We start from the raw sequence: 14552 nt of genomic DNA on the forward strand, positions 1-14552 counted from the left end.
AGTCGACCATGCACATGCAAGCTACGGGAGGGCATATGGCTTTATGCATAGGGAAGGAGGCCACATATATAAATGCAGCACAAGTAGTGGTAGAATTGGAGGCAGAAAGATGGGCTGTACCACTTCAGGTGGCAAGTGGAGGCAATTAAATTTTAACATTCCTCCATGCAAAAACTTTCTGCAGAGAAAACATGAGCCCATCAGGCAAGAAAACTCTAGCCCAATCCTTCATGTGCTATGTTAGATTTCCACTTACAAGGAATCATTAATGTGATGGAATTTTGAAACATATAATCCTTCCCCTATCCCTGCCACCCCAACAGATATGGCCATTTTATGCTACCCGTCACTGGCCATCTCATTCTGCTGCATGTGTAGGGAAAAAATCAGGGCCATACCACCAGCAGCAAACAGATGAAAATAATCAAGGTGTTGAATAATTCCTTTATTGTTATTTTCTGATCCCCACAATGTTTTGCCTGTGACTTCTTCAGGGATCTATTGTAATTGTGAAAAATATATCCACAGAATAAAAACACATTATTAAACATACATAAACAAACACAATTCATTTAAAATAGCTTTTCAAAAATGAAGGTAAACATCTTAGAAATCTACAATCTGAAAAAACCTTTTAGAAAACGTAAAGTATTATTTTAGAAGGTTCTTTGATCATTTCACTCTAGGAAACCAGCAGCAAATTTCATTCATTATTAAACAGAAATAATGTGTAACTAAACAACTAATCTGCTTACTTATCGTAGCATAAGTCTCCAGTCTCACCTTGAGCAATAAAGATGGAGTCAGGCTGAAGGGGTTATTTAGTCTGATGCAATAGGTGTTCATTTAACTCCTTAAAGGACCATAATTCAAAAGCATTCTCAGGATTATTGTACGTATAATACAATATGTTACACATTATTTCTATTTAATAATAAATGAAAATTGCCACTAGTTACCTGAAATTAAATTATCAGAGAATCTTCTAAACTAATACTACTTTTTCTAAAAGATTTTTCAGATGGTAGGTTTTTAAGATATTTATCTTAATTTTAAAAAACTATTCTAAATTAATTGTGCTGTTTATATACGTTTTATGATTTGTTTTTATTCAGTGAGTTTATTTACCCTGATTACAGTGGATGCCCTGATAAAGCACTGAACAACAAAATAATTATTCAGCAGCCTGATTCTTTTCTTCTGCTTCCTGCACGTGTAGACCAAGGGCAGATTGCAACAGGGGAGGCATCCCTTACCAAGCGTCCTGCTTCGTTGTTGTGCAGATCAATCAAAGTTCGAATGTCACTTTTGCCACGCTTGCGTTTAGCATCCATGAACTGGCGAGACTTCTCATAGCCAAAGTCCACATCATCCCCACAGCCACCCCACTCCCAAGCGGAGCCCTCTGACCCTGTAATGGTGGGGGGCAGAGGAGGGGCTCGGCTCCGAGTCGCCTCACATCCACACTGCAGCAGCTCGCCCATGCTACAGGCCTGTGTGACGGCATGGCTCACCCCTGCTGCCGTGATGGCATAGACAAAGGCTGTCTCCCGGATATCTGCATGGGAAGAAACATAAGAGAGAAATAAGGTCAAGCAGGGCTGAGTAAAAACAGACTACCCAGGCCTTGTGGGCCAGCCACCAAACTACTTTTTTTTTTCCAAAGGAGACAAAAGTACAAAAAGACAACCCCCCATATTATATACATTTTTTTCTTTATGTATATGTATTTAATCAACAAGTCTTTTAAATGATATAATAAATTATGTTCACTTCTATGAAATGTTAATGAATAAGTATACTTTTATTTTATCTATCTCCAATGTTTGACTATTCCCAAATTTCCTTTGTACATATAAAAACCCAAACCCAAGGAGAACATTTTTCAGTCTAACCTTTCCCTGACATTTTTTAACATCAAACATGCTTCATGCTCCTTCACAGCATGATAAAGTACAGTCCAAGAAAAGCTTTATCTGATAATTATGCTGCTAGAAGGTAAATTTACTATACTAAAGTTGCTGTACTTTAGTCACTGGAAAAGACAATAATGCTAGGAAACATTGTAGGAAAAGAGGAAGTCCCACCGTGAGATGGACTGACTCAATAAAAGAAGCCATGATCCCCACTTTGCATAATCTGAGCAAGGTTGTTGATGAGAGGACAATTTGGAAGTAATTGATTCATAAGTTAAAAGTGACTTGATGGCACATAACACATGTGAACTGGCCCTCCCTCTTTCCCATGGTGTAAATCAAGTTCTTTGGGGAAGACTAAGCCTGCCAGCTGAGGAGGTAGGTCTATTCATTGCCTTTGGCAAAGCCAAACATAACACAGTGTCCAGTTTTAAACTAGCAGGAGAAGACAAAAGTTTCCAGTACCTCAGTAAAACATAAAGCAAGGGGCAGGAAAGTGGGGCACATAAGGTATTCTAAACCTGTGCCCAAAACACTTCTCCTCCTGTGAGGTTTATAATACACCATAAGACCCGCACACACATCCGCACCCGCACCCTAAGTCTCTGTGCCCAAAGCTTAGCATGTCCACTGTGAATACATGGTTCTTGAAGAGCAGGAGGGACAAGGAATTGGAAGGTCCTGCAGGTGAAAAAGTGGACCTTGGCCAGAGGAAGGAGGAAGATTAGCAAGGGCTAGGAAAGAGATGTAGGGGTCTCTGTCTCCTGCTGCACAGAACTTTGCACCTTTGAACATCTCCTCAGAAACTCCCCCTATTCTTTGCTGGCCATAGTCTCATAGAATCATAGAGTTGGAAGAGACCAAAAGGGCCATCCAGTCCAGCTCCCTGCCAAAGCATTCCCAACAGATGGCCATCCATCCTCTGTTTAAAAAGGAGACTCCACCACACTCGAAGGCAGCGTATTCCACTGTCTCACCATACCAACAGCCACAGCATCTGGTTTACCATGGGCTGTGACTCCCTTTGGGGTCCAGGGTTTCCCTCTGTTCTCCTCTCCCCAACCTCCTAACAGCAGCCTAATTGTGGGAACCGAAGGAGCCATCCCTGCTGGGCAACCGAACCTGCCCCTCCTCCTGCCGCTCTCTCCCCTCTCTGCCATGCACGTAGGTAAGGGGGGGGGGTTCTCGGGTTTGAACCCCCCCCCCCCGCATTCATGTCCGAAGCTCCGCCCACCCGTTTGTGGGTTTTTAAAACGTTTTAGTGCTTTTTTGGTTTTTGGCCTGCAGGGGCACATTGTTTGGGCTAGCAGCACCAAACTTTCAGGGATTGTTTGGGGGAACTATCCTGATGATACTACCCGGGTTTGGTTTGGTTTGGTTCAGGGGGTCCAAAGTTATGGACTCCCAAAGGGGGTGCCCCCATCCTCCATTGTTTCCAATAGGAACTAATAGAAGATGGGGACTACACCTTTGAGGGTCCATAACTTTGGACCCCCTGAACCAAACTTCACCAAACCTGGGATGTATTATCAGGAGAGTCTCTTATTGATACCCTGAAAGTTTGATGCTTCTAGATTAACCATTGCACCCCTGACAGCAGGCACCCCTCAAATTTCCCCAGATTCTCCTTTTAAATCCACCCCCTTCGGCATGGATTTAAAGGGAGAATCTGAAGTCCTCAGTTTAGAAGAAGAAGAAGAGTTTGGATTGATATCCTCCCTTTCTCTCCTGTAGGAGACTCAAAGGGGCTTACAATCTCCTTGCCCTTGCTCCCTCACAACAAACACCCTGTGAGGTGGGTAGGGCTGAGAGACCTCCGAAAAGCTGTGACTAGCCCAAGGTCACCCAGCTGGCGTGTGTGGGAGTCTGAATTCCTCAGATAAGCCTCCACAGCTCAAGTGGCAGAGCAGGGAATCAAACCTGGTTCCTCCAGATTAGAATGCACCTGCTCTTAACCACTTCGCCACATTGAAAGTGATGCTGTTTCAGGGTGGGGGATAATCTACCCCCAAACAGCATCACTTTCAATGTTGTTTAACTAGGGACCCCAGATTCTCCCTTTAAGGTGGATCTAGTTTAAACACCATTGAAAGTGATGCTGTTTGGGGGTGGATTCCTTCATCACAGCGGCTGCCCGGGGAGGGGGGGGGGGACTCAGATTTTGCACCAGGCTCCATTTTCCCTCTATGCCTCAGTCCAGAGGGGAGGGGCAGGGCAGGGCAGGGCAGGGCAGGGCAGGGGAGTCTGCCATCCCCGACCTCGGAGAGCTGCTTTTATAAGCGCTAGGCCAGGGGCAGGGCTTGGGGGGCGTGGTCATGCCCTGGGGCGGGTGGGGGTGTGGCCCCCCCCCGAACCCCCCCCCCCCGCATAAAAAATCTATACCTACGTCCCTGCTCTCTGCTCACCCTTCCACCAGATCTGATCTTGGCTCTGGCTGGAAAGAAAAGATGGGCCGGCTAAGGCATTCGCTTCAGTGTTGTGTTGTCATCTGAGGCCTACCTGTTGAATTTCTGGCACCTATTGAAGTCACAGAAGCCGGGCTTGTTAAAAACACACCTTCGAAAGACGCAGCCTATGACGGAGGGGGATCAATCTGTTTTGGGTCAGCTGGGTAATCTCTCAGCCTCTCCAGCCCCTCTAGTCTAGCCCCAGAACGTACTTCCAAGCAAGAGTGCCTGGAATCTGGCGTTTAACCCTGAGATGGCAGCATAGCCGGGCTTTTAATTTTTTTTTGGGGGGGGGGGAGTAGAGGTGCCCCCATACCGGTGAGCCGACGGCTTGCCTCCCAAGCCCCACGAGCCCAGCACCCAGGAGGGCAACGTCGCGTAGGAATGCCCCTTCCCCTCCTCCACCCAATAACTTGGATTCTTTATTTACGGCGGGGCGCCAATCGCCCCTCCGCCGCGGGACACGAGTTCCAGGCATCCCTCGCCGTGCCGGGACCTGCCGCAGCCAAAGGGGGATTCTCGTCCTCGATGCTCGCTTCAGCACCAGGCGCCGCACCTGCCGGGGGCTTCAACCTCTCACGTCTTAGCTCTGCCAGCCCGTCGCCCTGTTGTGATCCCAGGCTGCGGGAGAGGCGGCGGGCGGACATCCACCGTGCTTTGAGCAGGCTTCTGTTCCGTACTCTTGTCCTTTTCTGTCCCCCTCCCACCCCAAGGTGCTATCCTGCTCAGGGTTCAGATTTCCAACCTGGGACATAGGAATGTCCAATAATACAGCTTGCACAGTAGGGTGGCTTTCTGGCTCTAAGCCGGAGTCCCTTCAATAGTTTGGCTAGGAGGAGAAATTTCCTCCTCCACCTACCTACCCCTCTACATTCCTTGTACTAAGAGCTACCTTGGCTTTGGGGCTGTGCTCTGACAGAGTGTTATAGGCAAAATGTACAGGCAGAGGTGGGATCCAACCAGTTCTCACCACTTCTCTAGAAGAGGTTACTAATTTTTTCTGAGTGCCGAGAAGGGGTTAGTAAAGCAACTTCCCTGCCCAATAGGGACTGGAGGTGCGTGTGTGCGGTGGCGCCACTGTTTGAATCCCACCACCATCGGAACCTGTTATTAAAATTTTTGGATCCCACCACTGTACAGGGGAACTATTGACAGGATCTCTGATGGAAAGTTCGGCAGCTCTTTCTGTGGTTTAATAGAATGTGCTAGCCCCTCCCAAGCCAGTGTCCTCAGATACCCAAGAAATGTTACTTATCTTGTGCATGAACATTTGGCCATCTAAAGGCCTGACAACTCTATCCATGCCCACTGAGAATCAGTGTGGCATAGTGATTAAGAGTGTCAGACAAATATCTGGGAGGTCCAGGTTCAAATCCCCACTCATGCCATGGAAGCTCGCTGGGAGACCTTGCGCTAGTCACACTGTCAGCCTAACCTACCTCAAAGTGTTGTTGTGAGGACAAAATGGAGGGGAGGGGAGTGATGTAAGCCCCCTTGGGTCCCCATCTGGGAGAAAGGCAGAATACAAATGAAGGAAACAAACAACTAAATATCATGAGTCAAACAAAGGAGCCTCGCTTGCTCTCAAAATTCCCTCCTCTACCCACTTGGGTCTGAGGCAAGCCTAGGAAAAGATACAATCCAGTGTGATGGCAAGAGTGCTCCTTGAGAGGGGGTTATTTATTGCCCTGACCTCCTCAGTCAGGTTGCTGGGAAGCCAGGAGGAAGCTCAAAGGACATGTAGAAGCAGAGTCGATGGGGAGAGCAGGTAGGGGGAGGGGCAGTAAATCACTCCCAGACACAGAAGCATTCTTGGGCTTTATTAAAAGCTACTGTGCTGTCTGGGAGCACCCATAATTGCTTCATTACAAGGACAGGGAGACATGTCACAGCAGTAAACCTTCAGCCTGTAGCAATAATCTGTGCCTCCTCAGGGACCCAGCTACTCCTGTGCCTATCTACTGCTGTGCCTTCTGGGGAACAAAGCAAAATCCTGAGAAAGGGAAGGCAGGTCCTTCAGCTGCCAGAAAGAGCTGCAATAGCTGAACTGCTGTGAGTCAAACTTCGATTCTCCTCATGCCGAACTTTTCAGTTATGTTTAATAGTTTTGCCTTCTCCCTTCTGCTGACAGAGGGTTCCTTATTAATTGGGCTAGCCCCTTCATTAGGAACCCTTTAAAACTCTTTTTAAAAAGGGATACGTTCTTGTTTCTTTGGATATGCTATAAAACAACCCAGACTCAATCCTATGAGAAGGCTTCTTCACATAATAAATATTTCCAAAATGGAAAAGGTTTCTGTGTAACAGCAGAAAACCCACACTTAGGATGCCACATGTGATAACAGTTCAGGCCCATATATTATCTGAATATAGTCAGATGCAGATCTGAATATAGTCCATGCAGTCATTAAATATGTTCATCTACATGCAGGTTGCCCGTTATTTCTCTGAGAAATGTGTGATGTGGCCTTCAGGCAGCACTTGAGACTGATATTCCAGTTTTAACTCTACACATGGGCTTGCACTTCAAGTGAGCATTTAATGTGAACAGAACAATTTCTGCCTGTGATGCATGAATCCCTCCCATTGCAACTCAAAATGCCCGTGGTGCTGCTTCTGGGGAGCAGGGAACCCTGAAGAACAGAATTTCAGGAGGCATTTTAGGCTTCAGCAGGAGGGGGAAGGTGAGAAAGTCACGCTCCATGGGTGAAAATTATTCCATCTGCAAATACTCTGTTGGATCCAAGCTGTGTAATTTGACACAAAACAGCAGCTGTGTAGGGGCTGATCTAGATTGAGGCTGTCACTACAAAAAGAAGAATTCTCTCTCCTGTATAACATATACCTGATCAAAAGGACCACCACCACACCAAATAATGCCTTGAGCCCCAGGAAAAAAGTACAATGGCCCCAGTATAGGCTTCATTCTTTTGCCCCTACTGGAGCTCAAAGCAGGGGTGGATTTTTAATAGAAGAAGAAGAAGAGTTGGATTTATATCCCCCCTTTCTCTCCTATAGGAGACTCAAAGAGGCTTACAATCTCCTTGCCCTTTCCCCCCTCACAGCAAACACCCTGTGAGGTGGGTGGGGCTGAGAGAGCTCCGAGAAGCTGTGACTAGCCCAAGGTCACCCAGCTGGCATGTGTGGGAGTGCACAAGCTAATCTGAATTCCCCAGATAAGCCTCCACAGCTCAGGCGGCAGAGCAGGGAATCAAACCCGGTTCCTCCAGATTAGATACACAAGTTCTTAACCTCCTACGCCTGGTGTTGGAACCAAAAGCTTCATCAGATGCTTACCAAAGAAGGATTTGAACAAGGCAAAACAGAACCTTGCTTGTACTCAAGTTGTAGAGACAACAAATGGACTTACATTCTGACTTATGTGGATGATCTGATTTTATACAATAAAAGCAAAGAGGACTGTGATGAAATGGTTTAGCATTTGAACCATGTATATGGATGTGAATTATCTTGTGAGAACCTTTGTGAAGATGGGCTTGTTGACTTGCAATATTGTCCTACAGAAGAAATGATTGCAGATGTGTTCATCAAGCCCTTACCTGAGCATAAATGTGAAAGTCTACATGAGAAGATGAATCTTGTGAACTTTGCACACTAGAACTTGAGAAGGAGTGTTGGATGTAGCCATGTCTAATGTGCAAAGGAACTGAGAAGAAGACCCAGCAGGGGGTGGGCAAGTGATCAGATAGAGAAGTCTGTAAAGTTAGTGATCCCTTCATCCTTTTGTGTCACCTCTTGTCTATCCTTAGACTGATAACTCTCAGGTCTAATATCCTGCTTCTCCTTGGAAGTTAGACTCTTCCTAGCTAGCAAGATAGCAGCATGCTATCTTTCCCTCTTTACTATCCTAAATGTACTTCCTAATAAACATTTACCTTTTAATCAGTTAGCTGCTTCTCTGTGTGGTAAACTCCAACAGATTGTAAGGTTTCATATAACATCTGGTGGTGGAAAGTGCTGCTGAGTCACAGTTGACTTATGACAATCCCATAGAGTTTTCAAGGCAGGAGAGTGGGGAATCAAACCCAGTTCTCCAGATCAGAGTCTGGCACTCTTGACTACTGTACCACACACAGAGATATAGAATGAGGAAGGGTTAACAGTTTCCCCATAAATGATTTTATGGTCAAATTACACATCCAGAGTTCCAGTCACAAAACTCCAACATCATATATTGTTTTGGAGAGCATAACTGCACTGGGCAACGAGAATGCTTGAAGGATTGGAGCACCTTCCTTATGAGGAGAGGCTGCAGCGTTTGGGACTCTTTAGTTTGGAGAGGAGACGTCTGAGGGGGGATATGATTGAAGTCTACAAAATTATGCATGGGGTAGAAAATGTTGACAGAGAGAAATTTTTCTCTCTTTCTCACAATACTAGAACCAGGGGGCATCCATTGAAAATGCTGGGGGGAAGAATTAGGACTAATAAAAGGAAACACTTCTTCACGCAACGTGTGATTGGTGTTTGGAATATGCTGCCACAGGAGGTGGTGATGGCCACTAACCTGGATAGCTTTAAAAGGGGCTTGGACAGATTTATGCAGGAGAAGCCGATCTATGGCTACCAATCTTGCTCCTCCTTGATCTCAGATTGCAAATGCCTTAGCAGACCAGGTGCTCAGGAGCAGCCGCAGCAGCAACAGGCCATTGCTTTCACCTCCCTGCATGTAGCCCAGGCTCCCAAAGGCACCTGGTGGGCCACTGCGAGTAGCAGAATGCTGGACTAGATGGACTCTGGTCTGATCCAGCAGGCTAGTTCTTATGTTCTTATGTTCTTATGGGCATGTGTAGCTGAGCTTTGGTGTTTTTCAAAGTGATACAGAAAAGTTGCTTGCATTCATGGATGACCTTCAGCAATCAGGCACAGACAGAACAACAGGCAGATAAAAAGGCACTTTGCCTTTCTGTATATTTTGCTGCTCAGTAGCACAGCAAAATTAGGCAATATGAGCTTGCATCTACAGTGATATTCAGGTGAAACAGAACTGGCACTCTGCTTTTAAAAGAAAAAAACCCTGAGAAAATGTATTCATTATTTCAAATATTTTGAAGAAAACCATATATTTACCATGTATTTTTATATCTGTACTTAGATAACTTTAAATCCTGCAATCCAACTGAGTATTTATGTGAGCTTTAACTTAGATTTAAATTCTATAATTTCTCCAATGTTAAATTGACAAGTTTTCTTTGTGCATCAAATGTTAAATTATAGCTATCTTCCTAAACCCATCTCCAAACATATCCCAAGCTTTTATTAACAAGCACTGTTCTCCCCCTACTCACCTCTAAGATACTTTGGGAAGAGCCTTATTCAGAGGTGGGATTCAGGAGGTTCTAGAGGGTTCCATAGAACCCTTTATTACTCTGTCCTTGGTTTGGGGAACCCTTTGTTAATCCTACCTCTTGCACTCAACGGAAGCAAGATCTGCACATTTTCTTCTTTGAATCGTTGGCTGTTTGTGGCTTTAGGCTACTTTGCAACAGAGTGTCTTTGGAAATGGGAGAGGGGCAGACAGTGGAACAGGAGCAGGGTGAGTGGGTCTGCACGTGCACAAATGGGGGAAGGGAGGTGTGTTTTGTGGTGAAGTGGTTGTGCGCATGCAGGGGCTTAAGAATACGTGATTTTCAAATCGAGCAGGGGCTTATGAAGAACACCTGAGTTTCTCTCACCCACCGGCTGCTAGGTAGGGAGACGGCAGTGGCCCCTCTCCGCTGCCTGGCAGCCAGGAGAGGCGAGTTTCCCTCACCCCACGGCTGATAGGCAAGGGGGGGGCGGCCCCTCTCTACTGCCTGGCAGACAGGGGCGAGTTTCTCTCTCCCTCCCAGCCTAGCACAGGTGGCAGTGGCAGCACTGGTCATGTGGGGTGCTGATTTTGCGCCCCATATAACCAGATGGCATGTGCCCGGGGACATGGGGTACCCCATATCACTGGGCAGATACACCTCTGAAGAGAAGTGCAGTATCTAGTCCTGATTGGCTTATTGTGCTACAAAAGAGATAAATACACATGGCATAAAAGGATATGGTTTACAAAACACATGGATTTTTTTGTTAAACCTTATATCTATGTTTTAAATAAACTATCTTTCGGTATACCACTTTTTTAATACTTCAAACGGTCATTATATGAATCCCACCACCATCGGAACCTGTTGTTAAAATTTTTGAATCCCACCACTGGCCTTATCCTTTTCCACCACATGCATATCAAGAAAAAACCTTCCATGGCACTGCAAATCCCCTTTTGGCTGAGGAGATTTCCCCTGACCTGGGGCAAGTGCCTCTCCTCTCTGCTCTGCATGAGAGGATTCAAAAGGGCAAACCCCCTTCCCAATCAACATAAATTCCTCTGCTCACCCTGCTGTAGGATCTTCCCAAAATATTTGCTGTGGCTGGTGCAATTCCAGCGACGGAAGCGGAATTGATATTGGCATTCACGCACGCCCAGTCTGGCACCCTTGGCAACTTCCTGTACTATCTCAGGCTCTGTCTGGCACAGTTCAGCCTGCTTTCCAGCCAGTCGCTTGGTCTTGCGGCAGATGCTGTTGGGATCCATGACCAGTGGGCTGCCCACTGCCCTGGAGAAGATGGAGGAGGAAAAAAGACAAGGGAACACTCTAGCAAATAAATAGTCAGAACTCAAAGAAACGTTAGATGTCTACAAGGCAGGTTTAATGGTGACATCATCAACTGAACCCATATTAGGCCAATCTTCTGAATGTTTTGGTACAAATTGAGAGTGGTTTTCCCCCCTTTTGGGGTTATGCCTTGTCAGCCCACATAACATATTACTTGGAAGCTGTTCCATGAGCCATTCTGAATATTAGTATCAAATGGTAGTCCAAATTAGAAGAATTTAGAACTGCACTTCAGACTACAAGTTACAATTTTAATGCACTCATGTATAACAGAATCCCTACATATAAGGCATTCAGTGACAAAGCTACACAAAAAAATTTTCCCTAATTTTTCACATGTGCAGAATTGTTTTTAACTGGGAGGCATCTGAAAATATCACCCCTCCTCTTGCAGTCTGAAGCCATGTAGCTTAAAACTCTGAGATTCTGCAATCTCCCTAGCACTTTACTCTACATAACGAAATGTCATAGTTATAACGAAATGTCGTAGTTGAACGCTGCATTTTAATGCGGATCGGTACTAAATGTACGGACTTTATTTTTATCTGTGTTGTATATTTATGCTGTGAACCGCCCTGAGGGTGGTATATAAGCCTAATAAATAAATAAATAAATAAATAAATAACTTATAATGTCAACATGGAACACTGTGCTGTAATGGACAATGCACAATGAAATAGAGTTTAAAAGTGCATGTCAGTCAGTGGGACAAGGTGCTATCACAACAAGGGGGGGGGGACTTCCTAGAAATGGAAAAGTACCCTGATTGGGTAAGCTGACCTGTGCTCTGATTGGTGGAGTGACCAGCTGACTCAGAGCAGGAGGAGATATCCCTCTGAGAGGAAAAGTATTGTGAGCTTTTTGAATTTGAATTCCTGGGAATTAGCATCAAATCCATTAACTGCAAGTGTTAAATATCTACTCTGAGGGAGTTTCAGTCAGGGAGTGGAACTGACTTGACATATACTGAGTTCAGAGCTGAAAGTAGAAAATACACATACACGAGAAAACCAGGAGTTTTATTCAGTGGTCAAAGCTGAAGGTGGAATAGTCATGAGACTTTCCACAGGTGGCCATAAGTAAAAGGAAAGGGAATATATCTTCTGGGTGAAGAAGAATTCCTAATCCAGTTAGTAAGGGAATTAAAAACTCAGGTGGATTTCCTGTCTGGCATAGCAGTGTTCTGCTAAAGTTACCCCAGGAGGGAGATTGATATGAAGTGTGTAGCTAACAGTGTCAAGGCTATATGTGCATTCTGAGAAGGGGCCCCAGCCAGTTAAAACCCAAAGACATTGTGAAACCATAAGCCAGTAACATCTGCCTAAACCATCTTAAAGTGAAGAACCTCTCATAACATCTAAGCAACTAAAGAATCTTATAAACCTTGAATTAAGAACAGTTCCTGTGCCAAAACTGATATTTCTGTACCTCTTGCCTGATTTCCATCCACAGAAATATCTCCTGATCCCATTTAGTTTGTTCAATAATTTTTACTTCTGTTTGACAAATTTGTCCCAGTTCTCTGGTGAATTTGATATAAGAGAAAAACAGGCTTTCTTAAGTTTTGAACGCTGAACAGCTAAGCTTGAAACTCCTCATACGCTACCATCAAAGCAGCTCAGCCAGGGAAAAGGTGGGAAAACCTGTCCAGAATAGTTAGGAGGCTGCCTGAGCCTGCACAGATAGTTAAGAGGATGAAGGGACCTGTCACAGGTGCACTCTGGGAATATCATCTCCCTGTGATTCTGGGGAAGGGAGAACCCAGTGCAAAACAGAGGAAGAGGGAAACTGCTTTCTTTGTGGGAGAAGAACTGAGCGACCTTGTAAAATGATAAAGGCCAGAAAACAAGTCCTGGGTTGATTCCAGCTTTCCTCCCTGGTTTCCAGATGACTCTCGGTACAGAAGTTTTCACTGGTCTCACTAAGGGGATGTGTCATCAACTTTTTGAGTGACTAATCTGAGGCTGTGTCGTGTCACCTTAAAATGGGGAGGGGGATTTCTCTCAAGTGGAATTTATAAAAATTGTTTCATGCCACATAACTTGGATGCCTAGTAGAATCTGCAATCCCAAACCCTATCTAGATAATCTCAGCTTTCAGTTCTCAAAAAAGGAGCACTTTTTTCTGTTTTCCTGGTAATAGAGAAAAGCTTGAAAACATGTCAACTGTAGCTGCTAAATTTCAGAAAAGAGAGAGGGGCCTTGGTGAGGTTCCCTGACCTCAGAGGAAGAGACTTCTGCTTCCTGCAGGCTTTCTTGTCCCTCATTAGATCTTTAGTCCCTTCTAATATCATCATACTTACTGCCACTCAGAGACCGAGGCAACTCTTTCCTTCTGCTGGCTACATCCACATATTATGCATTTTGCAAACTAACAAGTTTTAGGCATCTGTAAAAGCTACAAATTGGAAGCAGATGGTACAATATTCAGGAAGGCAAGATCCTTTGTAAAAACATGAATCTGCTGTGATATTTTTCTGTCATTCTTCATTTGATGGCAATTGACTTGACAGTGTAATGTCTGATTTTACACATTGCTAGCAGGCAGTTCTTCTAAGGTAACCCAGAGTCTGGCAACCCCTTGACATCCAGAAAAGAGTCAGTCAACTCGATGTGAGGAGGGTGGGCTAAATGGGTCGTGATCAACAGGGGATTTTTCCATTCTGGTATCTCTTGTTGAATGAGTTGACACAGAATGGCATCTTATTGGTCAGAAGCGGGAGTTACGGGAAATGAGAGCTCCCATTACTAACATGCTTTGGAGGCAGTTTTGTCAAGCAGATGAGTCAGAGAGAGACTGAACTAGGGGATTCCCAGCAAGGCCTCAACAAAGCCTTGACTAACACAGCTGTGCATCCTACTTGTCCTGTCTACAAGATAAAGATAAAGATAAAGGTAGTCCCCTGGGCAAGCACAGAGCCATTACTGACCACGTGGTGACATCACATCACAGTGTTTACTAGGCAGACTTTCTTATGGGGTGGTTTGCCATTGCCTTCCCAAGTCATCTACACTTCAGCCCCAGCAAGCTTGGCACTCATTTTACCAACCTTGGATGGAAGGTTGAGTCAACCTAGAACTGACTACCTGAAACCAACTTGCAACTTCCAACTCCTGTCAAAACTGAACTCAGGTCATGAGCAGAGTTTTGACTGCAGTACTGCAGTTTAGCACTCTGTGCCACAGAGATCTTTCTGTCTACAAGTCCCTCTGTATGAGTTACTTCTGATCTGCATTTTTCTGGTAAACAGCTTGACTGTGAGGCAAAAGCTGAGGAGTGGAATGTGGTACAAAAATGTCCAACCTCACAGTAGCAAATATCAATTAGATCTCAATACAAATACAATTTCACAGTTGATGAACACAAGCATCACAATATTGCCTCAGTTAGATAATGCATTAGATATATATATGCACCACTTGACAAAGGTGTTTTTTCTCCCTGTTTTTACTTATTAGCTAACTTTATATCATTAAAGGTTGGGTGTAGTGTCATGGCAACTAGAGATGGTATCATCACATATT

At 44.9% G+C, this 14552-nt stretch overlaps 1 protein-coding gene across 2 annotated transcripts in view; it reads right to left on the reverse strand.

Annotated features, from left to right (window-relative positions):
* The window catches only part of LOC125427400 (protein Wnt-6-like), a 51669-nt gene that overhangs the window by 4586 nt on the left and 32531 nt on the right, over window positions 1–14552 (reverse strand). Inside the window, exons 2-3 of one of the 2 annotated variants that reach the window (XM_048486759.1) lie at window positions 10748–10963; window positions 1257–1558 (exon numbers count right to left, since the gene is read on the reverse strand). In XM_048486759.1, the coding sequence (XP_048342716.1) occupies window positions 1257–1558; window positions 10748–10963 (518 nt within the window). The remainder of the gene's footprint in view (window positions 1–1256; window positions 1559–10747; window positions 10964–14552) is intronic. The other variant, XM_048486760.1, reaches the window with a different exon arrangement.

Source organism: Sphaerodactylus townsendi, linkage group LG02 (assembly GCF_021028975.2).
Source record: "Sphaerodactylus townsendi isolate TG3544 linkage group LG02, MPM_Stown_v2.3, whole genome shotgun sequence".
In the NCBI taxonomy this organism is placed as follows: domain Eukaryota; kingdom Metazoa; phylum Chordata; class Lepidosauria; order Squamata; family Sphaerodactylidae; genus Sphaerodactylus; species Sphaerodactylus townsendi.